Here is a 27,470-nt window from a genome sequence, read left to right on the forward strand (position 1 = left end):
GTTATCATGTTTATATGGCTACTATATTGGATAATACAAATGTAAAGGTGATTATATGGGTGTTATTTAATATTTAGAGGGTTCTAATAATGTTGCACGGCGGACAAATGGTTAGCGCCTCACAGCTAGGAGACCCGAGTTCAATTCCACCCTTAGCCATCTCTGTGTGGAGTTTGCATGTTCTCCCCGTGCATGCGTGGGTTTTCTTCGGGTACTCCGGTTTCCTCCCACATTCCAAAAACATGCTAGGTTAATTGGTGACTCCAAATTGTCCATAGGTATGAATGTGAATGTGAATGGTTGTTTGTCTACTATATGTGCCCTGTGATTGGCTGGCGACCTGTCCAGGGTGTACCCCGCCTCTTGCCCGAAGACAGCTGGGATAGGCTCCAGCACGCTGGTGAGGATAAGCGGTAGAAAATGAATGAATGAATGATTTGTTATGAGAAAAATCTATTTGGTTAGCATCCGTTTTGGTTTGAGTAAGACCTTTTGGACTGAAACCATGGCCTCACAGTCTCATCCCCAAAGCATTTAGATGAATAAAACTATCTGCCTCAATGGCTGAACAGAACAAAAGTGAGTGAGCATCCTGAATGATGCTGGACTGATGGGACCTGCAGAGGATCTTCAGAGAAAGAAAGGAATATAAGAATGGTTTTGAATGGTTTATTGTTTTTTCTTTTTTTTTAATTTTTGTGTGAGGAACCCCCAAAAAGATGGACGACTGTCCTTCACGATGCCTTCAGAGATCAGATGGAGCTCTGCAGAAACAAAACACCACACATAACTTTAACTAATTGTCTCATAAAAAAATAATACATTCAGCTCTATTCCACATGCAGTCATTTTTTATCCATATAATGTACGTGATAAAGTATAAAACAAGACAAGATATAACAGCAGGTTGATTTACCGTCTTCGGTGATGATCGGCATGGTGATGAGAAACTGGAGGATTGTCTCATCTCTGTGGAATGGGCATATGGCCTGACGCCAGAGCAGAAACTGGCTGATCGGCTTTGTAATATCCTCCAGTTTCTGAAAAAAAAGAAAACACATTTAAGTCAAATGTAATCATAGCTACCTATACTTAAATACACTATACTCATTCATATTTTATTTATTACATTTGTGTGGTTTATTTGGTTAAAGTACAGATTAATGATGAAAACTGAGGTGTGTGTTTAATTGTGTACCAACCTCAAGGTTGATGTGTCCATTAGGAAGCCTGCTAGCACAGCTTTCATCCAGGAAGAAGATGTCCTTCATGAGAAGACAGAAGAAAGGAATGACAATCTTCTCCTGGATGCTGTCGGCAGTGTTGGACCTCTCAGTGGCGTCATGGAGCACAGTGCGATAGTTCTTGAAGTTATAGGACGGGTCCATCAGGTTCTGAGACAACCAAGCATAAGGCAATGATAGTGTACTGTGTCCTCCATGATGGTATTTAGTATTTGGTCATGTGATTTCTCACCTCTAGGGTTTTAAACCTGTGAGTGTTGTCTTTATTCCAGGTCTTTTTCAGCTTGGAAATACAGTTCATGTTCATCCCCGCTGAAAGGCAGAATCACAGATTTAGTGACACACACAAAAAGAGTCCATCTGTGCTTTTGTAAGACAACAATACTTCACTATCAGGTCTAGAAAAAGAAAAAGGAAAAACTCAAAAGCTGGAACAAAAGGCAGCAGAGTTGATGGTAAAAAAATACTCACCAATGATGGCCATTAGGGAGTTGAAGTTTCCAATATCCAAACATTGCTGCGCCACATCGATGAAGAACTTGACCACCCGTTCTCTGTGTTTCTTCTTGGTCGGCTGCAATGCCAGAACACGAGTAAGTCACAGACTCCCAATCAACCCGTATGGAGCGCCATGAAATCTTTACAAGCTGACAAATGCAAACATCAGTGAACATACCATACAGATCTCAGTAGCCACAAGGGAGCTCAGTCTGTTGAACCACCTCACATAAGCCTCAAGGTTGCTGCCCTGACACTGAAAACATGCACATGAGAGACAAAAAAGACCACCACACAAACACCTGTAAGTCAGTAAGTAGGGACAATTGGTAATGTAATATTTTAAGTCCAGACACACACAGACATAATAACTGTCACTGCACAGCTACCTTAGGGTTCTTCACTGCAAATGATTGGGTGAACTCCTCCGGCCCGATCAAACTCATCCTGTCCTGGAAGAAAAGGAATCAGCAATAAAAGTTAAATGGTGATGAAGACAAATCTTTCAAAGTTGTATTTGTACACCCCAACCACATATTTACTATATGACTAAAGATGTGGTTAGTATACAATATCATACTATGAAGTCCCAAGTAAGTGCTTACCATTTCAATGTGTGTGAGCTGCTGGGCGAAGATGACGGGGTCATCGCACATGCTCAGTATGCCGCTTCTTTCCTCGGATTCCGGGGAGGCAGGCTGCTCGGCTAGCACGGAGTTTAGCACAGCGAATTCCTCTTCATATTGGATGAGTGTTGACTTGCGTTTCATAAGATGGTGAGTCGCCTGTTGTATGTCTCGTAGTGCGTACTAGTGACAAAAAGAAAGGGAAAAAATATATCATATGAATAGAAAGTGATGACGAGTGAACTGTGTGTCAGTGCCATTAGCTGAACAAAAGAAGCATCACCATCTAGTGAACCAAATGAGTTTAGTGCCCTCTAGTGGACAGAACAAAAAGTAGCATCAGTGCAGTCCAATGGAATTGAATGGGGAATGACAGCTCTATAATATAATATATAATATATAATATAGTTAGTGCCATCTCGTGTGGTGATTTTCAACCACTGTGCCGTGGTGCTCTAGTGTGCCGTGAGGAATTATCATCACTTTTTTTAATGAAATTAACTTTTATCAATAGTTTTCTGTAAATATTATGTAATTGTCTAGTGTCCGTGGTGTAACGACTGGCAGAGCAATGTTAATATTCGTCCGTGTCGCAACACGTAGCTGATTGCCTCGTTCCTTCAATAGATTTAGTGATGCACGTGAGAGGTCGTGGCGACATTTTGTAACATTTTCGGTTAGTGAGGCTCAAGAAAGGTGGAGAAACACTGATCTAGTGGCCTAAAAGACAAATCTTGGCATTCATTGCGTAGGAAAATGGTGAAATGTTGTTCTAAGTGTTTGATGTACGGAGAAAATGTGACACTAACCTCGTCCACGCCAGCCACATGATGTGTTATATCTCTGAGAGAACGCATCATCCGCTCATCGCTGAAGTCGTATGGAAAGGCCTCAGTCCACTCAGTCATCAGCTGCACCAGCTTCTTCGCTTCTTCGTAGAGACGTATCTGAAGAAACATCAAATGTAAGCATAAGTACCTTGTCAGTTATTACAACTTGTTGTCAGTTGTAATCTACAGACCTGATCTAGCAGTTCATCTCCAGAGCCCTGCTCCAAACACAAGTGGCAAACTCGTGTCATTAGATCATAGGGCTGCAGAAAGAGACGTGAAGTCAACAGGAAGTTGAAGGCGTACGGCTTCTAATGATGTGAAGGACACAGAAGGGGGTGGTGAGGACAAGTGAGGCTGACAAGTGCATTTACAGAAAGATGGAACTCACATCAGGGTAGTAATCCATGTCTTGGATCAGCGCCTCAAGAGATGCTGAAACCAAATTGTTTGCCATTAGCCTGTAATTGAACATGTTCACCTGCAAACAAGACAATAAACAACAAAATATTATTTTCATTCTCGAAGTCAACGTGCAAGTAAGCAAGTGCAAATTATCGTTATATTTCATATTATAATTAACATGTTACCACACACAAATCACACGTTACCAGCCTGTAAAAACTAACAAAACTAACTAACAAAGCAGAACATAATATATCAGCAAATTGTTTTACGATTTATTTCTGTTAAGCCATGCGTTTTATTTTTTCCAGCCTACCTGTCCAATGATGCAGCTCAACGTTCCGTTAGCCGTTAGATGAAAATTATTTATTAATTGTTCGTTCGATGTACTTTCCATCCGATTGACGTTATTTTATCTTTATTTTTTTTTTACAATAAATATACAAAACTGTGTTACAACTGGAACTTTATGCAATTAGACAATAAAAAATCGCACTTACCTTAGCAATGATGCAGTTCAACCACGTTAGAAAGTATCCTGTCGATGTATTTTTTCACAAAAAATCCAGACAAAACAAATAAATCTTCAAGCAGGTTGTTCGTGATGCTGTCAGATCCCTTGGGTGTTTACCCTCCTGATATTTCAAGCACAATAAACTTGATTTCTGGAGGCCCGATAAACCTGACCAATCAGGGCTAGGTGAAGAGGCTCACGTGGGACAAAGGGGGCCAATCGCAGCAGGGTACGAAAACTGTTCAGTTGCTGCCATCCATCCATCCATCCATTTCTATACCCTGTAAAAAAAAAAAAAAAAAAAAAAGATGACTATAATTATTTGAATTATCTATCTAGTTATCTATCAGTCAAATGGTTGTTTGTGTACATGTTTAAACTTTAACATTATCTAATAGCATTATAGAGGAGAAATAACCCATATATTAATGGGAATTTCTTTTACAAACATTTCTACATTAAATAATTCATAAAAACTACAGGCGGCACAATTTTAATGGGGATTTATGAATTGATTTCAGATCACGAAGAACTAAAAAAGAAGGTGGTATAAGAAGTGTTAAAACAAAAATGTAGCAGTTGTCATGCAATGCTATGAATGTCATTGCTAATATTTGATCAATGTTGACATTTACTTGTCCGACAAACTTGAATTATTCCCTTGCCCTGCTGCGATTGGTCCGCTTGGTACAACGTGGTCCCACTTCTGCGCTATGATTGGTCAGGTTTACAGGGCCTCTGGAAGTCAAGTGGCGGGTTGCTTGCTAGCAATAGTTCTGATACCAGCACGAATAACCTGCTGAAATCACTTTTGTGTGGCTCGTGAGTGACAGAAGTAAAAAAAAATAGACCGTTTTAATTTCTGACGGTTCACCGAACTTAATTCAGCTATATCACTCGAAAGGTCGGTGTGATTTGAAAATTTGTTCTGTTAAATAACGTCCCAGTTTTAACTTCCGATACAGTTTTACATATTTGTCGTTAAGTGTACTTAACGTCGCTCAGGTGGAAAGTGCATCGAACGAACGGCTGTGTAACGGCTAATGGAACGTTAGTATACTGTAAGAAATAAAACCCCTAAAACTTTGAAATTCTTACTATTAGTAGTAATTTTCTTGATTATGAGCTGAGATTTCCTATGTGTCGAATTAGCGTGTGTGTTTATTGTGTTTTTTTTTTGCAGGTGATCATTCCAGTTACGAAGAAATCCCTTGAGGAAATGATCCATCACTTGGATTTCTTCCCTGATGTGAGTTCCAAGCAGTCATTGTTTTTTTTATGCACTTGCAATCTCAATTGTCCTCAGCATCATGTTCTGTGTCCTTCACATCATCAGAGGTCAGACATCTTCAACTTCCTGTTGAGTTCACGCCACTTCTTGCAGTCGTACGAGCTCATGATACCAGTTTGTCACCTGTGCTTGGAGCAGCAGCGCTCTGGAGATCATCTGCTATCAGGTAGGTGGATTATAAACACACACACACGCACAATATTGCTGACTTGTTGATACTTTTGTGTGCAAACATTTTAAAACACATCTTCACCAATTAAACATTTCACCTTCATGCTAATCTTCGATTGCAAACATTGATTTTTTGTGCCCAAGAGATGGTACTAACATACCTCTTTCTATCCACTAGATGGCACTAACTGCTGTCATTTGGTATACACTACATGAGAGCTGCCATGCTGGATTCAATCCACTAGATGGCACTTTTATCTCGTTTTTTATCTCCATTAGACTGCACTAATACTTTTTATTTTGACAGGTACTGACATGCCTCTCCACTGTTGGCCAAGTACATGTCATTATCACACAATTTCTGTCCACTAGATGGCACTAACACGTCTCATTTTGGTCCACTAGATGGTGCAGATGCTTCTTTTGGTCAGCTAATGGCACTGAAAAACTCGTCATCACTTTCTATTCATATGATATATTTCTTCCCTTCCTTTTTGTCACTAGTACTCATTGCGAGACATACAGCAGATGACCCACCGTTTTATGAAACGCCAGTCAACACTCATCCAATATGAAAAGGAATTCACTGGATTTTCCAGGCTGAAAAAGTCCTGGAATATAAAGACAGGAGAAGATTGTCATTCCTTTCTTCTGTCTTCCCATGAAAGACATCTTCGTCCTGGATGAAAGCTGTGCTAGCAGGCTTCCAAATGGACACATTAACCTTGAGGTTGGTCCACAATTAAACACACACACACACATTGACTTAGTGACACATTAAGAAATGAGTAATCACAATGCTATGATGTAACAACGCCACCTTGTGGATGTGTATAGCATACAATTGCTTGTGTACAGTTGTCCCTCATTTATAATGTAGAATTGGTTCCAACAGTTTATTGTACCAACAATAAATTAATTTCTATGATAATGTTAATAAATGGATACACCATAGAAAAACATATTTATGACTTTCTAAATATGTTTTTTAAACATCATTAGAGACCTGTTGACATGAAATAACACCTCAATACTTACCTATACATTTACACTCCTGTTAGTCTTTGTCATCACTTAGCTAAAAAGCTAGCAAGCTAACCAGTTAGCCTTGAATTTATTTGTTCTTAACTTAAGAAACCAAAAACCTACCACTTCCACATGGATTGGTAGGAGAACTTTGTTTCATTCTGTCAGATGTGCTTTAGCTGACTTCATGCAGTGTTAAAGGAGACCTATTATGCTTGGAACTTTGTATTGTATAGAGTGATGAAAAATTATTATAACATATTGAAAACTTCATTTAAGTTGTCTATTGTCTTGTATTTGGGCCAACCATGTAAACATATATTATAGTTTATATTTTAAGGCAGGGGTCGGGAACCTTTTTGGCTAAGAGAGCCATGAAGGCCAGATATTTTAAAATGTGTATCTGTGAGAGCCATATACATTTTTTTTAAACATTGAATGCAATAAAATGTGTGCATTTTTATGTAAGACCAACAGTTTTAGATATAATGGGCTCTAATTATGTAGACCAGGCACACTACCCCACGCCAATGGGGTGTGGCCAGCACACTTTCGTGAGCAGCGCAGTGTCTAATAATAAATCAAATACTTGCTGCCATTAATGCAACTTCTGCTGCTGCATGGTTTTGCACCATACTCCGTACATGTATTTCATTCTTTTGGCCATCTTCGTCAGAAGGCTTGGTTCTGCAGAGGTAGACTACCGCATTACCCAGTAATAATCGAGTTTTGGTGTTTGACCTGGAAAATATCATCAAGAAAGATGGATATGGTTGGCCGTATTGCAGTAGAAAATAGATGGACGGATTAAAATGCATAAGAAAGTTGATTTTGAATATTATTTTTAACAGTGATTTCTGTGATGATTTACTTTAAAATGTTAGCAAAAATACATTTTTTATTGTGGTAAGAAATGCTTGAGAGCCAGATACAGTCATCAAAAGAGCCCTACCTGGCTCCCGAGCCATAGGTTCCCTACCTCTGTTTTAAGGTATGAACATATATAAATATAAGTAGTTTGGACATTCCATCAATATCCATTATACGCCACTAGATGGCAGTATCACTCTGCCAGCATGATCCTGCTGCCGCTCCATGACTGTCAGCTGTCTCCAAAGATGAAGTATACAGTAGTAATACTACTTGGTTTGATTTCAGACTAAGAAGAAATTAGGAGTTGAAAAATAACACTGTAGCTTGTGCAGTGTAGTGCAGCAAGTATTTTGTGAGTTCATTTTCTTATAGTGAAGATGATGTCATCTTTATCATATTTGTCCAGTTCCTTGATGTCCCCTGCTTTGTTGTTTTGTCAGATGTGCGTTGACAAGACACCGGCCTCAACAATACCGCCCTGTTATATTGTTTTGGTAGTGAACTTTTGTGATGATGGCAGGTGTGGTGTTGTTATTCCTGCTTGTTATTGGAATACATGCGTCAATATGGTCAACATCAACAGCTATCTTTTTTGATTGCAGAAAGTTGGCCACCTGTTTAGGCAACATCATCTTGTTCTCCTCCTCTTATACCTGCTGTGATTCGGAAAAATCACATTGACTCTTCGTAGATTCCAAATCATCAATTCTGGACAACATTTGTGATATAATACAACCCTTTCATACATACATCAATCATTTGCTTTGTTTTTGCTCTCAGAGGACTATTAATTACTATTAAGAAATATCGATCTCATCACGCTCGTATCGATCGAATGCTGGTATCAATACTATCAAGATTTGGATCGATCCGCCCACCCCTTCTGGCTTCTTGGTCTCCCAGCGGCAGGTGAGAGCAAAGCATCGCGTCCGAGGCAGAGGAGCGGAGCGCCGCCATGGGAAAGCTACAAGAATTTGACATCACTTTTGCCAACAATAAGGTGGTTTACAGTCCGGGAGAGTCCATCAGTGGAACTGTGAAAATCCGAATCAGCAACTCCCTGCAGTACAAAGGTAATGTTTGCGTGAACATTTTCTCGAAGGAGGAGTGGAGTGTTTTGAGCGGAGGAACCGCGCAGGGATATACGAATGTTGGCAAAGTTTACCTCTCTGGTGGTGGCGGACGTGTGGAAGAGTGATGGGCGGTTGTTCGGTTCGGATTGTCATGTGGTGGACCACTAGAGGAATGCTCCTTTTACTCTGCCAACATTTTCTATGTGTGGCTTCATAATCAGTTGGTGGTGTTCGTGTTTCAAACGTCGTTATGAAAGCCACATCCTGGGCTACATCCTGTCAGAGACATGCATGCTGTCACTTGTTGTTGTCTTTACTCTTGACTGTCTAGTTTGAAGTGGGGGGGGGGGCATTCAATACTAAGTAAATACAAGGCCAGTATTGCCGATACTTCTTACTTGGGAATACATTTTTAAAAAGAACTGAAGAAAAGCACAGACTTGTGGCATAACTGTGTTAGTTAGTGAAGAACTACAGAGTGAACCACTGATGATGTCATAGATGGGCAACAGCTGATAAATGCCTTCTTGTTAAAGTTTGTCTACCGTATTGAGCTTGTGGGGTGTCTAAATTGCAGCCTGGAGGCCTTTTGTGGCCCTCAGCAGTTTTTTGTATTTATTAAAACCATTCATTCATTCATTCATTTTCTACCGCTTTTCTTCACGAGGGTCGCGGGGGTTGCTGGAGCCTATCCCAGCTGTCTTCGGGCGAGAGGCGGGGTACACTGGTGGCCAGCCAATCACAGGGCACATATAGACAAACAACCATTCACACTCACATTCATACCTATGGACAATTTGGAGTCGCCAATTAACCTAGCATGTTTTTGGAATGTGGGAGGAAACCGGAGTGCCCGGAGAAAACCCACGCATGCACGGGGAGAACATGCAAACTCCACACAGAGATGGCCGAGGGTGGAATTGAACCCTGGTTTCCGAGCTGTGAGGTCTGCGCGCTAACCACTCGACCGCCGTGCAGCCCTATTAAAACTATAATTTAACAAGAAAAAGAAAAAAATTCAACAGTAATTTTGCAAGAATAAAGTACAAATATTATGCTGAAAAGTTGTAATCTAATGAGAAAAAGTATGAGAATAACATATTTCACCCATCCATCTCTATTCCATGCCGCTTATTGTCACGAGGGTCGCGGATATGCTGGAGCCTATCCCAGCTGACTTCAAGCGAGACCTCGCAAGATTAAAACATAACAATATTTCTCATTTAGAGAAAAGTTGGTACGCAATTTTGTGTGTCTGTGGCGTGCCAATGATTAAATTAAATAAAGTGTGGAGTATGTGTAAACTGTGCGGAGCTTTGTTCCAGTGCGGAAAGAAAGTTAGCGTCATGCATAATTCACGTGTACCAGTTGTGAACGCACCGCAATCTCTGTGCAAACAATTTTGACTGTATGTAGTTAAGCATCATGGGAACTGTGGTTCATTAAGCGTAAACATAAACCTAAATCTACTGCGTTGTTTTGAGTATGCTAGTCAGGTGGATTGCCTCTGGAGCTGCCCTGGAAATGAACAATGGGTCCATTGTGTGACTCATCCTTATGGGGATTGTTCTGGGATAATAGCCGACTCCTCTCAATTTTATGCAAAAGCTCTTTTTCATACCTTTCCAAGGTATGCCTTTTATATAGGCTTCGGCAGTATGTACAATTTCAGCAAGGAATATAAATGGCCAGGGCTGCACCATATTTTTTTAGCTCAGGTTTGATTGTGATTTTCTGGGATGGGGTTTTATAATTACACTTGTCATTGTCTTGTTCTGCTTAAAACAAATTTCCAATAGTCTTTCTGTCTTTCCTTGTGGGAGGTCCCGCAAGGACAACTCATGGGGGACGTTCTTGATAGAAATGTTGACCATCATGCCAGCATCAATTAGAAATAGACTGTATGTTAGTTCAAAGTCCAAAAACCTCCCAAGATCCTTTATTTCATGAGAGCTCAGCACGAATTAACTGATTCATTCTGAGTATGCTTTGTTTTTTGTTTGAGGTGTGTAACGCTCACTTACAAGGAAGACCTCAGTTCAGGAATTTATTAGCGGATTAATACAGAGGTCAACTCACATGGGCTTTTACCTAAGGAGTTCCACTGCATCCTTACTTAACATATAGTGAGGCACATTCTCTGCTCGGTCATTAAGCAGCCAGCAGACTAAAGAGAAAGATTTCAAGATGTAGTGTCCCTTTTCAAATTAGGGGGATTCCCTGCAGCAGTATCTGATGATGTGTTAACTCATGTCTGGCAGAAGGTCCATCAGAATAGCCAAAGCCCCCCTGGAAGCGATCGGTGGGCTGTTGGAGATAGACAGACCCTGTCAACCTGAATGAAAGTGGCATTATGTCTTATGCTCGCACAATATCCTACACACAGCTGCTGGTGCTGCTCCGTTTCTCTTTCATTAGTGACTATGTTGTGGTCCTAAATAGAGCTGAAGCAGATGGCATTGCAGCAGGACAGTGCTATCGGCTGAGCTCCTTTTGAATTCAAGGTCATGGACATGTGCGAGAAGATTTTTAACATCCTTAATTTGTTTGACAAGACAACACAACAATACTGTGTTCAGGTCGTAAGTTGCAATCAATTCTGTTTTCACCCTCCTGATTTGAGGCACTAGGACACCATGGATCTTTTCACACTATGTTCATTCTAACCGCAATGAATAGATGAAAGATTTGTTTACAAAAAAGGTTTCGTATGACTAGAGGTGAGATGGCATGTTTTGCTGGAATCCCTGGAAGTGCAATTCCACAGGGGAGTTGGCAACTTTCAGTGTCATCATTCTGACAGGTGGCTTTTCAGACCTCAACAGTGTTGTTGTAAATAAATACACTTTTCACCTCCGCCTCGATGGTGTCGCCTTGTGTTTGTTTGTGGGTAAGATTACACACACACGTTGTGGATGCATGTGACAGGGGCCAAAATTTACAACTTTACAACTTTAATTCATGTCTTCCAAAGAGTATTATCTTATTATTTATCTATTGCCTATCTGGCCAGTCAGATTTCAGCTTCAGTGTATTGCCACGTCAATGTTTTGTACCTATACGGCCTTCAGAATGAGTAGTGCTGGCCCTTGTTAGTAGTTTAGAGATGATGTATTTGAAGATAAAGGGTTAACTGCTTTCTTTCGTTCTTGCGTAATATTGGTAGTCATCCCTAATTCTGTAATGGCACGCACTGTTATATCACTTTGTTGTATATTGTCCATGTGAATTGTGATGCTATTGACCTGGTATCAAAAGATTGATCGAGTCGCTTAAGTGAAATTCACAACCCGGTCGACTTCAGTACCAGTCAAATTTTCATTGTACTGCATAGTGAAATATATGCAAAGCAATTTTCACCACATGATAAACATCACCATTGTATTAAGAGTTGATATCATAGTAAGAGTCGATGTCCGAATCACAGTTCTGTATTGACCTTGTTATAAACATGCTCTCATTAAGGAGTATCATACTCCATTTCAGGCTTTTAGAATTAATGTGCTGTAAATGCTGAGACTGCATTATGCGTCCAATGCCATAACACCGCTCAACCATGGCTGCTGATTATTCCATCACCAAGAGCGCTTCAGTCATGCTGAACCAGGAAAACAAATGCACTCCGGTTGTGTGCCTTTTCAAAAGCACAAAGCTTAACTGTTGTGTATATTTGTTTTACTTGGGTGGCTCGGAAGATACTTGGTGAGAGAAGAGAAAAGGGTAACAGTCTGTCAACACAGACTGAATTACAACATTAACATAGTAAGAAGGTTCAAGCCCCCATAATAATAAAGCTCTACCCATCATCTCTACGCTCAGGCAGCAGAGATGTTATTGCTCGGGACATATGAAGGTGGATTGTAACATACATTATGCCACAGTATCGCTGTTCTGTGCTTAGTGTGCATGTTCAGGATTGTGTGTGAGACATTCAATATTTTAGAGGACTTCTGTCTCACTGTATTATTGATGATAGCACCATTAGACAGCATTGCTATTGATTGGCTTCCTTATGACGTCATTCAGGTGGAGTCCTCAGGATACATATTTATTAGGTACATGTTGAACATGTTATGAGTTGTTAGATTAGATGTCAGCATTATCAAAGTATATGGGACTTATTTTGTATGCATACGGTACATACTGTACCATTACTTATAAGAATGACACTGAATAAAGCCTTCATGTTTCATTTCTTTTAAATGCTCTTTCAATTTGTGTGTTAAAATCCCCATTTGCTTTAAAAAACAATGCTTTGAATGTCATTCATAGGTGTGTTTAAAGGCATCTATTTTGTAATAGGAGGAATCGAACATTGTGTTGAATGTCAAACCAGTAAAATTTGCTTTATTGTCTTAAGTGCATGGTTCATTGATCTGCAGCAGTGATATTAAACCACAGGGTAAAGCACCTAGAGGTGAGAATATTATTGGGGGGAAAAGGTCCCCTAAGAGTGGATAACATGTTTAGCAGCAGTATCCATCACTACTTTCACTAAAGCCACTCTGGAAAACACCATATTTATCCCTAAAAGCAGTGTGATGTTGCCTTGCCCAAACAAAGAGGTGTTACTATTTCCTTATTGTGGGTTGAAGACATCCCTGCAGGCTGAGGCATCTCTTTCTAGTCTAGACTGAGGGGCATGAGTAGCTCATGACATCATTACCCCCTGGGTGTCTGACAAGCATCTGTCCTATTGAGCGAAAAGAAATGCACTGAAACCAGAGGAACAGTTTTTACTAACTCTTTTTGGCACTTCACTGACAAATTACTGCCAGTATACAGGTGATCCCATGTCACTCACTACACAGAACACATGAAGGGCATATAAAATATAGTAGTAAAAAGATTCAATACAAGAATTAAATTATAGTTAAAAAAAAAAAAGACTTCTTATTTTTTCCACCTTCATACTATATCTCCTTGTAACAGCACACAGAATCCATGACCCCATGGCATTCATTCATTTTCTATGCTGCTTGAGGGTTGCGGGGGGTATGCTTGAACCTATCCCAGCTGACATTGTTTTAAATACATGCTTTGACCATGCAGTAACAGGTACAGCGATTTTCACATAGCGCATAGATCAGAACTAACGCTACTTCCGTCAACAACAACATAGAAACAGTGTGTCTGTTTGCTGTTACTAATCCTGGCAGACTTGGTGGCAGACTTGATACCTTCTGCCAAAATAGCAATAGAATGAAAAGCTGGTAAATTTAGCTTAATCCTCAGGTAAAAAATAAAATTGAGAGCCAGTATCTACTGCTGCACACTGCACTGTCCTGATGTTTTGATAATGTGCGGATTCTCAGTTTTCAAACCTCACAACAAAGCAGCAGTTAACTGAAAGCACTTGAACCGGAACGGACTGCCTTTTAAGAATTAAAATATTTCATGCTTCATTTTGTTTTGTACAGTAATTAGTTCTTAGAATGTTTAATAGGATTATATAGAGGAGTGTTTTCTTCTTTTGCTTTGCTATTAAAGATTAGGTATAGAAATAAATGAACAAGAACAAAGACATGGTCTTTAATCCCTCTGGACTGTCGAGATCTTTTTTCTTCCACTGAGGGATTGTGATATATTATTTTTCAGTAAATTAAGACAACGTGGTGCCTTTGGTATGTAAGCAAGCATTGCTGCATGTGTACTTCATTGGTCAATCCACAATGTCCAGTGATTCATCACTGTCAAGCTGACTCTTTGTACCAGATGCACCCTCTCTAACTGCAATAATAATAACCGCCCTTTGACCTCCATAACCAACAGTGTCACTCCTCTGCCAGTAATTTAGGTCTATTGTAAGAGGATTCCGGCTCACTCCCCCGCTCACACCCTTGCTCCCCCCCGCCAGCCCTAACTCTCTCCCAACATTGCCCTACTTCTTGTGTGGTAAAATACAACAGTTTGCACACAGGATGTAGTTTTTCTCTGGAAACGGAACAAAATGCTGATTGTTTCCTGTTAACAGGAACATTTAAGAATAGTCTACTATCAACAACCAGAAGATTAGGAATTTGTGTATACTTGTTTTGGTTTACAATGCCAGTATCTTTTCAACATTACTTTGAACTATATAGACTAAGATTACACACATGCGACTCAGGCCTCATTTGTGTGTAGTTTACTGTGTGGGACTTGAATAAAGGCACTCGCTGACGTAGACAAAAATTCTCGTCATTAGTTTATTTTGAAAAAGTGAAGCTGCCACTGCACTTCTTAATCTTCTGAATTTTTGACGTCCCCACGTTTTATACATAAAAAAGGTTCATTGAGGCCTTGTCTATTTCATGAAATTATCAATGCAATATGGAACCGAGTGAGCATATTACATATTACACGGCCACTGCTTGTTTTATGATGTAACACCTTCAGGGATAAACCTCTTACTCCTGCATGCAGACATGCAAGGATTTGTGTTTGTGTTGCAAATGCCAGTGTGTTTGTCTCCAAAGTCAAACATCAATCCTACCACAATTCAATCTGGTTGCATTGCTAAGCATATAAAAACAAATTAGGAGTATGCAGCATTTATCTATGCTTTTTTTTCCTGAATGTGAACCTCCTGACTCATTGCTTTTGTTTCTTTGAAATGTGTCTGAACTCTACAGTTGAATTACCACATTCTTCCAGATGATCATATCACATCTGTTTGGGTGGTAGTGGATCAGACATCTTTTGTTGTCTAAAATTGACATTTGACATTTTGACATTTGACACAAAACATCTGAGCTTCTTGAATCACATGATCTGGCCACTCATGCATGATGGATGAAAAGTTGTCTGACACGTTAAGTGCCATCTAAACAGGAATTCCCTCAACGGGATTTGTATGTGTTCTGATTGTTGACACGCAATGTGTAAAATAAAAGCAGTGTTCCAAATGAAATGGAAACACAAACTGGAAGGTGATGAGGGTTGTTCGGGGTAGTAAACGTCTCCGCAGAAACACTCATGTCAGAATTACAGAATTACACCAATATTATTGTGCCGCAAAGCATGCTGGGTAGCTTGCGGGATGTTGCATTTTTGTTTTGTTTTTGCTTGATTGCAAAGCATATAACAAGGTCGTCTGGGAAGTAAGCAAGGCAGGATGTTCACATAGTACTGTGTACTGTGAAGAAATACAAGTATTTACTGTAGTACATGACATAGCAGTACCAGAAGTCATTCACTGTGCTTTAGTCACTCTCTGTTCTAAATAAGGAACTGTCATTTCTGTCCCCAGTTCTATGATGCAACATGTTGAAAGTGCTCAATGCAAATTTTTTTGGTTACTCTTTATGCGTTAATTTTTTAGTCATCCCTACTGGAGATTCATCAAAAAGTAAATGTGTTTTGCTTAGCAAGTGGCAAAGCAAACATTATTGCATAACAGGCACATGGTTTTACAGGAAAGTACGCCCTCAAGGACAGAATTCCTGCACTGGGTGAATGGGTAAAATGAGCTGAAAAAGCTCAGGCTGGTCAGTAAGGTTTCATAAAATACCTCTTTGTTCTTCAAGAGGCGGCAGTGACTGTATCTGTGTAGCACAGCAACTTTGTTAATGCAGGAGTTGCAGTCATGTCAACGCCCTTTTCTTTTTTCATTTTTTTCATCCAGGAGTGACACAATGTGTTTTCAAAACTCTTCATGATATACACACAGTGGAGTTGTAGAAATACAGTACATTCGGTAGTAGCAATCGGATCGTCTCTGCCAGCAGCCACTCTCACTGAACCATGAGGATTTGGATGGACTCCAATGTGTTGGTAACAAATCCAGCTGGCTGCTGAGTCAGAGCATGTTCTCCTCATAGCTTCCTGCTTACTGGTGAACGCTATTCTCCCTGCAGGTCGTGTGGTTCATGTGCTGCCATGATCCATGTTGCCCACTGTGAATGTTCTCTATTCTGCATGAATTGACTTTGGAGCTTCTGTAAACACTGACGTTAGACCACTTGAAAATGTAAAAATGCTTCCCCCCATGTTGTTTTTTCCAATCCCAAATCATTTTTTTTACATATTTAAATACCTAAATAAAGCTTCATTCCTATATATGTTTTGATTAAAGGGGACCTATTATGTTAATTTTTTGACCCTTTGTATTGAGTTGTGGTCTACACACAATAACCTAAACCGTTTAGATCTTCCAGAATATGCACCTATTCCAGCTGTATTTCCTTGGTTTTGTGCTCCCTCCGTATATTCAGGCTCAAAAAGATAAGGTTCAGGATCCTCATTTGTCCAAAAGTTGGAGGCTCTCACGAAGTCGGCCATCATTAGTAGTTGCAAACAGACATAAGCTTGACACGCTGCTGGTGTTGACGGAGGTACCACACATTGTTACCTGTTTCTCTCTCTTTAAAACGTGTGCTCATGTTTTGGGCAAAATTCCAGAAAAAGTGCAATTGTCCTTTAAGGATTTATGCTGTGGTGACGTGCTGATTTTGCAAATGTATCATCTTTGTTTGGGTGTATGTCAAACAAATGTATCATCTTTTCTCATTGCCCATCTTTCTCAGTGAGCCTGTGCAGAGATAGCACATTATTCACCAGCAGACAGACAGTCTCTGCTGAGGTCTCCAAAGACAGAAATATGTATTGTCTCTGTGAACCGATTTACTCCTGTTGTGTCAGAGCTGTTACTAGAAAAAAGTGATGTGTTTTAGGCTGACACTCAACCACATGAAGCACATAGTCAAGTTACCTGTGTAAATGTTAAAATACGTTAAATACATAAAAGGCTGGCAAAATTCCAACTGAAATGAATGAAACCTTTGTGTGTTTCGTGCTGCTTCCATTGTCACTGGTGTGTTCTCGTGAATACTGACAGTTAGCCAAGCAGCTTTAATTAATAACCATGTAATTACTCATTTGTCTGCATGATTGAAAGACATCGCTCTCTTTCTGGCTAGGCAGATTTTATTTTAGGTTCTCCCTACTCCCTGAAAGTGGCAGCAATCTGGCAAGTGTTGCGAGCAAAGCCATTTGCACTGTGTTTGTGTGTGTGTGTGTTAAAAACACGCTAGTTTTTTACTGAACCGTGACTCTGACGTATCTCTTAACTGGTTTAGCTACCCTGCTGCAGCTAGCAAAATGAAAACAGAAACCAGGAAACATGGCATTAATTGATTAATTAATTAATTAATTGGCAATTAATCAATGAATCGTGCTTGGCTCTCCAGTTTAGTGAGTCAGTAGCTGGACTTGTTGCACATGTTGAAGTTTCTTGGGAGATTGGGTATTGAGTGCTGAATCATACGTCAACGCCATCGCCATATTAGATGTGGCAACAGAGAAAGGGGAAGATGCCAAATTCGTATTCTGAATGGAATTGTACCAATGAGTTTACAGTACAAACAAGTTGTCCTGTAATAATTTTGATTGTATTCGATCATTTTAATATAATTTTACAAACACAATTAGTTGGCTTTGTGGAATAATGTGCAAGCAAAAGATTAGTTTTGGTGCCTTGTTAATCACCTTAAGAACTGCTTATGTAAATGCGCAATCTCCAGCTTCTCCTGCCTTTTTTTCCTTCATGTGTTTCGTGTGAGTGACTCAAGTGTTAATTTAGGTCTGATTTGTCGTAGGAACTCATTTGTAACTCGACGACCACCTGTACTGCTGTTACTGAAACTGCATGGATTACAACATTTGAAATTCTTTATTTTCATTTGAGCTTTATTGGATGGATACTTTTGCTATTGGTTTTTGCCCCTCTGTATTTTTTAATAAATAATTTATACCCAGGGCCCAGGTTGAAAAAATATTGGTATTATCTTTTAATGCTGCTGCTTGGCTGCCTTGCTTTTTAATCCTCTGGCTGCTGTCCAAGTGTGTGTGTATGTGTGTGCATGTGTGTGTGTGTGTGGTATATGATGGTTTTCATATTCTCACAGGCAGAAGAGAAAAGGGCTAACCCAGAGGGGTTCATTTTTGCAGATCTTATTAGTAGATCCAGATATTAAATGCAGAAAGTTTTGATGAATTAAATCCAAAATATTATTGTTCAGCACCATAACAGAAACCTTAATGATTTAGTAAGTTGCCCTTCTTTTGTGAGCTTTGTCATATAAATTGTTTTTTTTAATCATTCCACAGCCATCAAGGTCAACTGTAAGGGCTCATGTGGGATTTCTCCCAAAGTGACGGAGGACTCATGGACTCTAGAGGAACAGTACCTAAACAGCACACTGTCTATTGCTAACAAAGGTAATTGTAATGCAATGTAATCATCATAACTTTGCATGAATACAACATCTATATAGTCTTCAGATCCCTGAGTATTCTTCTCACTTAGTGGGCTGCATATAAAACACAGTGTAACTGAATGTCTTGTATGATATTGATATATAATATTTGTGATATACGTACGTCTTACGAGTTTATGGACATTTTTGCTGAGCTTTCAACAAACCTCAAAACAAACAGAATATTGAGTTCTAGGACTACGTCAACATTGAAACTGCACAACAAGTGCATTAAACAATGCAGTTGCATTTTTTGTTTATTGTCTCACAAATTGACGCTAAACGATCATTGTCTACATTTTTTTTAAACCAAATAAACCAGTTAAATGAGTACAAGTTTGAAAATGTAACAGCATTTGTAAATCAATGAGAACGAGAGTGATAATACAACCCAATCAACCCCTCAGTACACTCCTCACAGAGCAGGATATAAATAATTCATGGCACAGCCTCTCTCTGTGTGTGCGCTGCTTTATCGCTGCCGTTTTTCCATTTCCCATTCTCTCTCTCCAAAAATGGACTGCTGTGGCCCCAGGGCTAAGCAACTTTTAAGCGCGAAAGGTAACAGACTGCCTCACACGTAACCACTTCTATGTACTCTTAAACATGTAAAACATAAAATGCACACAATGATGCGGTTCTTGGAAAAGTGATAACATGTGTGAACATGCATCTGTCTCTTCAACACGTCATCCTGTCACTATTACCACACAATGACTTTCAGGAAGCAGATCTTCCAACTACTGCAGCTCTAAGCGTGTCAGAGCAAGCTGAATTTATGGATTTTTCTATGCGGATGTTATTATTCATTCATAAGTTTGACATATCGGCTTGTTAATAGGTAAAGTCCATATGATGGTTAATACAGAATATAATGTACTACCAATTGATTCAACTTTAAAGCTGCTGCAGAGGTAGACATAGTTATTGGTTGTGTTTTGAACTCATGATTCACTGATGTGAGTGTAGGCAAAATAAACCATCATTATCATTATTTGATCCATACAGACAGACCTGCTTAGAGGATGCTGACCAAAGTTGTTCTGGTAACTGATAAAGCTTGTTTTTTTGCAGGAACGCTGGCAGCTGGCGAACACAATTTCCCCTTTCAGTTTCTTATCCCAGGTAGGAACTTTCTTCCTTTGCCACTCTCTTGTTTATTAACTTCATAGTGTGTGTGACGCACTGACTGTTGCATGGGCTTATACAGTATCACAACTCCAAGCCAACTGATAACATTGTGTTAAGCCGGATGACACAAAGCAGATACCCACAGATCAGTGATAGGGCGAGCATGGGAGAACAAATAGTGATTCATGGTTAGGAGATGTGGAATTAATTTGTGTTATCTTCCTCATTCCCCTGGAAACACACATTCTTAACTGCTTGTGTGTGACTGTGCAAGTCACCCCAAGATCAGTGAAACATACTTGGGAAACGTCAGGACCCACAGTGGGGTCTGCTATCTCACACACACTTGTAGCGTAGGCTGAGGCACAAAGGGTCGGCAGTTATTTTTAGTCCTGCTCCTGTTGTGCAGTCTGGGTTTAATTGGTCGTCATGCCCCCCTTGCTTTTCCTCACCCCCCTCTTAGGCTCTCTGACTCAAAGGCCTTGCATAAAGAGAACCTGATTTTTAGCACAGGTCTTGGTAGTATAAACCCTGTTGTCAAGCTCTGTCACAGTCACATCTGAGAAAAAACTACTTGATAGTATCACTCCTAGACCATCAGGTGACAACTGCATTTGAAAGTTATAAAGACCTGAAAACAACTGTTGTTGACGTCAGCAACAACCTGCAGAGGGCAAGAGTGAAGGTACCAACCACTGTCTGGAGTATGGAATGTTTGTTTCTCCTTCAGCACATTCCAAATGGTTGCACTGGCAATGAGCATCTTCTTTCCATCTTCTCTCAGATTCACAATCGCTTGTATTTCACTCATAGACTGCTCTCTGGTTTTCATGTTGTTTTCACCTCTAAATAAAGGCAGCAACCAAACACACCTGTGAGTCACATGTTCTAATTGTTTTGCCAACATGAAAAATTGTGCATCCGATCCAGATGTAAACCTTCAAATAAAGGCTGAAATGTTCTTCTCTGGGGTGGCACGGCGGTCGAGTGGTTAGCGCACAGACCTCACAGCTAGGAGACCAGGGTTCAATTCCACCCTCGGCATGTTTGCATGTTCTCCCCGTGCATGCGTGGGTTTTCTCCAGGTACTCCGATTTCCTCCCACATTCCAAAAACATGCTAGGTTAATTGGCGACTCCAAATTGTCCATAGGTATGAATGTGAGTGAGTTGTCTCTATGTGCCCTGTGATTGTCTGGCTGGCATTCAGGGTGTCCTCGCCTCTCGCCAGAAGACAACTGGGATAGGCTCCAGCACCCACCGCAACCCTCGTGAGGATAAGCGGTAGAAAATGAATGAATGAATTAATGTTCATTGTACATGAAGCTCTGCATCTGTGTTTTTTTTTGCACTCAGATTGTGTTACTCTGACAAATAATGATTGTTGAAAAATGGTATTGGTTTTCATTGATGAAACCTGTCATCGCTTTGAGTACCAATGTGCATGTAAGTGCAATACAGTCTCCTGAGAATGTTCGTCTGCTCCTTGCTGTGTGTGCGAAGAAGGCATCCACCTGCCTCTCCTGGTTAAATCTTATTGACATCAGCAGCGGTCCTATCCCTGAAGCAACCTTTCAATGAGGAAGCGGCGTATTGCAGTAGTCAGGCAAAGGGAAGGGCTGGAATGATTATATAACCTTAACACAGAATGAGTCAATTACTTGCCCAATACAGTATCAACATTTTTTGTTTCTCTATTTTTCCCTCACAGTGCAAACATGATGTTGAGACAAAACCTACATGCTTCCTTGAATGTTGTAAAAGTTCTAATGATGACATGCATTCCTTTGTCGTACTCTCCCAGCTGCTGCACCAACTTCTTTTGAAGGACCTTTTGGAAAGATTGTTTACCGTGTGAGAGCGGCCATTGACACGCCCCGCTTTGCAAAGGACTACAAGGCCCAGAGGCCCTTCTACCTTCTCAACCTGCTCAACCTCAATGAGGTGCCAGACATTGACGTAAGGCAGATCTAAACAATTGTCTAAAGGATATCTTAATTCACTTTCTCATGTTGCCTGGCATTGACTCACTTCCTTCTTTTCCTGTTTCAGCCACAGTGTTCTGTTTCACAATCATTGAACTTGCTTTTCTGTCTATACAGCACTTGAACTATGCTGTTGCCACAAAGAAGTTTAACTACCTTCTGGTAAAGTCGGGGACCCTGATGCTTAAAGCCCGCACTGACCTTCGAGGCTACATTCCTGGTCAGGTGATCAGGTTAGCCACAGAGATACACAACAAGTCCGGGAAAGACACAGCATGTGTTTTGGCAAGTCTCATACAGGTAACACCTAATCTCACCTAATGATCAAATAAAATGTATTCTTTTTCTTTTTTTCATATTAATATCACTCACATTGTTTGACTGAGCGAGGCAGAATGTCAACAAATCAAATAAAAGATAGCAACATAGAAATGGACGCCTACCCCTAGCGTTAACTTTTCCAAAGTCAACTACCAGGGTGCACACCGCCTCAAAGTCAACTGTTTTTTTTTGTTTTTCTTTTTTACAGTTTTTTATCTTTAAAACACCCAGAAAAGAGAAAAACATGTTCATGAATTGTTGATGATGGGCATAATTCCAAAAAATAAAAAATGGCATTGTATTTTGTTGCCTTGATTGTATATTTTGGTTTAATGTCATGCTGGTTTGTTTGGCTTATCTCAATGTTTTCATGTATGGTGCTTTATTTCCGAACCAGAAAGCAACCTATAAGACAAATCGGCCCGTGTTTGACCTCCGAACCATCGCCGAAGTGGAGGGAGCAGGAGTGAAGGCAGGAAAACACGCCGAGTGGCGAGAGCAGATCATTGTACCTCCTCTTCCTCAGTCCGGTTTAGCTGGCTGCAGCCTCATAGATATTGACTATTTCATTCAGGTACAGAATGTGGTTCAGACCTTACAGTGCATGCGTACTGTATTTGCACCTTAGTCACTATGAATGTCTCCATGTACCGGTACAGATTAAGTTAGTGTCAGATTTTCAGGAATGGCTCAACTGTATTGTATGTCTTTTAGGTATCACTCAAATCTCCAGAGGCAGTAGTCACTCTGCCCATCTACATCGGGAACATTGCCGTGAACCTGTCTCCAGATGGGACTGTGCCTTCCAGTCCAGACCACTACGGTTTAGCGGCAGCACCCAATACAGCAGGAGTGACACCCAGCGCCCCGCCGGTTGAGGACGATGTAGATCTATGTGCAGGTGGTGCAGCCAGCGATGAGATCCCCACAAAGAGACATTCTCAGCAAGATCCCTCCGGTCAGACTGTTACCATGTCTCCGAGCGCTTTCAGCCATGCACCCGGTGCAGCTTTGCCTCCCAGCCATAGACACCCAGGCGCTCCGGCCCCCTTGTTCTGTGTTTCGACAGGGACCACGATACCGTTTTTCACAGAGGGAGACCCAACACCTATGCCTACTTCTTGTTCTCTTATTCTCCCGCCAGAGTACAGCAGCTGGGATTACCCTCATGGTAAGCATATGATTAAAAACTGCATGCTTGGAAATATCATAATAAATGCGTCAAGAATAATCATATTTATTCATATTTATTTTTGTCACAGAGCCTCCACCCACTTACGAAGAAAGCTGCAGCAGTACCAACTTCAGTTTTAACAGTAGACAATAGGAGAAGAAGCAGGCATTGAAGCACCGCCCGCTCTGGAAAAAAACAAGATGGAAATGCTGTGGGTGATGACAGAACTGACTCCAAACCCCAAAGATAAATGTGTCTTCTATAAGTAAAAGGGATCGTGTCTTATCGGGAATATAATCATCTTATTTTGAACTCACATCCCATCAGGCAGCGATGGACTGAGCAGCTTAGTATCATTGGAAAGATTGCATATCAGATTTGACTCCTATTGCTTCAAGGAAACATTTTTTTGTGAGTGCTCTGATTGTTGCACATATTAGCCAAACAGCAGGTGGGCCACCACTACCTGGAGACTGTATAGTTCTGTATAGTTCTGTCTGCTCACATGTGCAACAGAGTAACAATGGGTGATGGTTGTTGTTGGACAAACATCACAGTTGCTTCTTGCGTCAGTGGAGCTAATTCCTGCGCAGGTGAATTGGATTTGTTATTTCTACTTCAAAAGGGGGCACCATGTTCCCTGAAGTTCCTTGTGTTCGAGAGTTCTACCTGCAACTCGAGAACTCTGCCAACAGCAGTAGGGGAGGCCTGTTGGACTTGGTTGATCCAGGTTTCTTCCACAGTGGAGGAGATCCGCCCTCATTACTAGTGGATGAAGATGGAATTCCTAGAAATCCAGAAGATGCAAAACATCTTTTTGGGGTGAAAAAAAACAGGTTACGTGACCCTTGGGATAATCTTCAGTGGTACTAGTGAATACTCGCCAGGTTTGTAGCCGCAATGAGACATTTTATCCTCAATCTCAAATACTGTCGAAAGTCATCACCTCTATTTGTGAGCTGTATTCATCTTCTATGTTGCTTATGCCTGCATTGGGGAGGGGTATGGAGTCTATCCTACCTGACATGGGTGAGAGGCGGGGTGCACCATGGACTGGTCACCGTTTGGGAGATTCATAGTTCATAGAAATGTACTTTCCTGTGCAGATTGACTGGACTTAGCCTTAAATGTTCAAAGGAGTTTGGGTCTGCCCCTTGAGGTGTTTGGAGACCTCTTAATACACTCAGAATGATGCCATCCATCCATCCAAGCATTTTCTGACTAGGGTCAAGAGTATGCTGGAGCCTATCCTAGCTATCAATTACATTGCACACTCAGAAAACACTGGTAAGATTGTATTTTGAGGTCTTCAAAGGAATATGAGACACTCCGTGTGAAAATGTGTTATGTTGTTGTTTTTACCGTTGAAAAGTTTAAGAGGCGAAAAAGCTGCAAGATATCTTTTTGGTTTAATGACAGCATGCACAAAACAGCTGCACAGTCAAAGTAAATGTAGTGTACAGATGCACTCAACGCTCATTGTAAATTAGATTAGTGTTTATAAATTTGCAGAAGTTGACATTAACCAACAACCATCCAAACAAAATCGACTTAAATAATTCAACATAGTGGTCAGTATATTTTTGGATTGAAAATAAATTTAATTTTCAATGAGGGTTGATTATATTTGAGTGCAGCTGTACTGTGAAACATTTCAACTGAAATCAGTCAATATATATTTTTATATTTTAATTTTTGAAAACATGTTTATGTCAGATTGTTTGTCTATATGTGCCCTGTGATTGGCTGGCGACCAGTTCAGGGTGTACCTTGCTTCTTGCCCGAAGACAGCTGGGATAGGCTCCAGCACCCCCCGCGACCCTTGTGAGGATAAGTGGTAGAAAATGAATGTTTATGTCATAAATATGTTGAACTCGTCCTTCACATGCAGTATGTTGTTTTTAGGGAACTGAAGACCTGCTGATCTGAATGTATCTTTTACTACTAATTGTTTCCATTGCAGTGCAATCCTATGTCTATTTAGTGCTTTCTGACACAAATCTTAACAATGTAATGTTGCCATCAATTTTTCCAGAGGTTTTACCATATAAAATGGTAAATACAGTAGTGTGAAAAAGTGTTATTTGTTTGCATGTTTGTCACTTAAGTGTTTCAGATCATCCAAAAAAATGTACACAAAATGCAGTTTTTAAATTGAACTTTTTTTTTTATTAAGGGATAAAAAAAAAAAATCCAAACCTGCATGGCCCTGTGTGAAAAAGTGAACTCCCCCTGTTAAAACACAATTTAACTGAGCTTGAGATCTATCAGTCTGGGAAAGGTTATAAAGCCATTTCCAAAGCTTTGGGACTCCAGCAAAACCACAGTGAGAGCCTTTATACTCAAACAGTATATGACCAACCACTGTTCCATTTAACAGCCAATCAAAATGACCTTAAGAGCACAGCGACAACCCATCCAAGAGGTCACAAAAGACCCACAACAACATCCAAAGAACTGCAGGCCTCACTTGCCTCAGTTAAGGTCAGTGTTCATGACTCCACCATAAGAAAGAAGGAAGGTGTCCCATTACATCTGGCGTAAAAGTAATGCTGCATTTAAAAGAACAGTATACCAATAGTAAAATATGGTGGTGGTAGTGTGATGGTCTGGGGCTGTTTTGCTGCTTCAGGTTGATAAATGGAACCATGAATGGAATGGAGAATGTCCGGCCATCTGTTTGTGACCTCAAGCTGAAACCAACGTGGGTTCTGCAGAAGGACAATGATCCAAAACATACCAAGAAAAACACAATGAAGACTTTGGTCCTCATTTAGTCCTGACCTGAATCCTATTGAGATGCTGTGGCACGACCATAAAAAGGTCATGCTTGAAAATCCTCCAATGTGGCTGAATGACAACAATTCTGCAAAATAGAGCTTGATTGTATTTGTTGCTGCTAAGGGTGACACCACCAGTTATTAGGTTTAGGGGGGAATCACTTTTTCACACAGCGACATGTATGTATTGTTTTCTCTCTTTAATAATAAGTTTCTTTTAAAAACTGCATTTTGTGTTCAGTTATCATTGACTAATATTTAAATTAGTTTGATGATCTGAAACATTTAAGTGTAATAAACATGAAACTACACCACTGTAGTTCAATGGCTTTAAACTGGCCCCCGTCATCCACTGTTGGAGCATGTGATGGAGGTCAGAATGTGCTCCTGTTGCGTCATGAGAAATGTTCAAGTGCACTTCATATGTACAGTTCAAATGCAGCTTTACAAATATAAAAAAAAAAGTCAAAACACTGGACTCTTAAGCCCGTTGGAAATATGCTCTGGGAAATATGTGCATATGATACAGATAGTTTTAGTTTTCTTTACCAAAGGGTACAACAGCTTTATGATTCTCCTCACGTTCTGAGCATTTTATATATTTATCCTTTTTTTTCTTCCCTCACAAATTGTGGTGTCTGTTATTTTTTACTACTACTAGCACCTTAAGTAATACTGTGTTGCAGTATCAAAGTTGTACTGTGCAGTAGAACAATAAAGACATCTAATTTGTGGACCGTGTCAACTTAATGGTTATTAAACTAATTGTAATGAATCATTGTAAATATTTCAGTTGAAATATAAACCAGTCTAATCCATTTAATGTTTGGTGTGCACTTTAATACAAACCAATTGAGAATAATATGATTTGATCAAAAAGGCAGCCGTATGGTTGCGGTTTGGTTGGTTTCATCAGCTCATCCAGATAATTAGGTTTTCATGTAATGAAACACTTTCATCAGTGCAGCAGTGTTGGCTTGGCCGCTGGTATTTTACACGAAAGCAGCCTCATGTTCAGCCATTGATCTGACGTCATGTATCTCCATAAGAAAAATAAATGTCATGATCATTTGTCTTTTTATTGCCAGAGAAAAATATCTGCTTCTACTTACTTATCTTTTCAGAAATGTTGAATTGTGCACGCCTAAACATGATGTACTTGAATGTAACATTGTTAGCAAATTTGTAATTTCACATTTTTGAACAAACTATAGCATGCAATGTCATGAGGGTGAATTTTGGAATTACCCTCGTTATAAGGTGGTTCAACAATGTTTATTTTATATAGAAA

At 40.1% G+C, this 27,470-nt stretch overlaps 2 protein-coding genes across 6 annotated transcripts; one reads left to right on the forward strand and one right to left on the reverse strand.

Annotated features, from left to right (window-relative positions):
* Positions 1-654: 654 nt before the first annotated feature.
* LOC131112014 (ras-GEF domain-containing family member 1B-B-like) lies at positions 655-4,313 on the reverse strand. The gene is made up of 12 exons (XM_058064145.1): positions 4,104-4,313; positions 3,590-3,679; positions 3,390-3,509; positions 3,178-3,315; positions 2,348-2,551; positions 2,132-2,194; positions 1,921-1,998; positions 1,716-1,818; positions 1,477-1,556; positions 1,203-1,394; positions 917-1,040; positions 655-764 (listed from the first exon to the last, which is right to left on the reverse strand). The coding sequence occupies exons 2-12, from the start codon at positions 3,671-3,673 to the stop codon at positions 670-672; spliced, it is 1,281 nt and encodes a 426-aa protein (XP_057920128.1). The 5' UTR covers positions 3,674-3,679; positions 4,104-4,313; the 3' UTR covers positions 655-669.
* arrdc1b (arrestin domain containing 1b) lies at positions 2,412-27,457 on the forward strand. Of its 5 annotated transcripts, none has more exons than XM_058064140.1 (13): positions 2,412-2,518; positions 3,192-3,332; positions 5,301-5,366; positions 5,454-5,574; positions 6,084-6,309; positions 8,382-8,551; positions 18,641-18,751; positions 19,864-19,914; positions 21,724-21,878; positions 22,022-22,204; positions 22,623-22,799; positions 22,940-23,396; positions 23,488-27,457. In XM_058064140.1, the coding sequence occupies exons 6-13, from the start codon at positions 8,434-8,436 to the stop codon at positions 23,550-23,552; spliced, it is 1,317 nt and encodes a 438-aa protein (XP_057920123.1). In that variant the 5' UTR covers positions 2,412-2,518; positions 3,192-3,332; positions 5,301-5,366; positions 5,454-5,574; positions 6,084-6,309; positions 8,382-8,433; the 3' UTR covers positions 23,553-27,457. The 5 variants fall into 5 exon arrangements, with proteins under 5 accessions (XP_057920123.1, XP_057920124.1, XP_057920127.1 ...); XM_058064139.1 differs by lacking the exons at positions 2,412-2,518; positions 3,192-3,332 and adding exons at positions 4,820-5,021; positions 5,123-5,178; XM_058064141.1 differs by lacking the exon at positions 2,412-2,518 and having other exon boundaries at positions 3,031-3,332.
* The last annotated feature ends 13 nt before the right edge of the window (positions 27,458-27,470 follow it).

Source organism: Doryrhamphus excisus, chromosome 2 (assembly GCF_030265055.1).
Source record: "Doryrhamphus excisus isolate RoL2022-K1 chromosome 2, RoL_Dexc_1.0, whole genome shotgun sequence".
Classification (NCBI taxonomy): Eukaryota; Metazoa; Chordata; class Actinopteri; order Syngnathiformes; family Syngnathidae; genus Doryrhamphus; species Doryrhamphus excisus.

Coding starts and splice junctions, on each gene's coding strand:
- LOC131112014 (XM_058064145.1), bottom strand. CDS start 3,673: ATGTTCAATTACAGGCTAATGGCAAACAATTTGGTTTCAGCATCTCTT. Junction 2,195..2,347: donor AGCTCACACACATTGAAATG/GTAAGCACTTAC, acceptor CTTTTCTTCCAG/GACAGGATGAGTTTGATCGG. Junction 1,041..1,202: donor ATGGACACATCAACCTTGAG/GTTGGTACACAA, acceptor CTTTTTTTTCAG/AAACTGGAGGATATTACAAA.
- arrdc1b (XM_058064140.1), top strand. CDS start 8,434: ATGGGAAAGCTACAAGAATTTGACATCACTTTTGCCAACAATAAGGTG. Junction 18,752..19,863: donor ACTGTCTATTGCTAACAAAG/GTAATTGTAATG, acceptor GTTTTTTTGCAG/GAACGCTGGCAGCTGGCGAA. Junction 19,915..21,723: donor CTTTCAGTTTCTTATCCCAG/GTAGGAACTTTC, acceptor GTACTCTCCCAG/CTGCTGCACCAACTTCTTTT.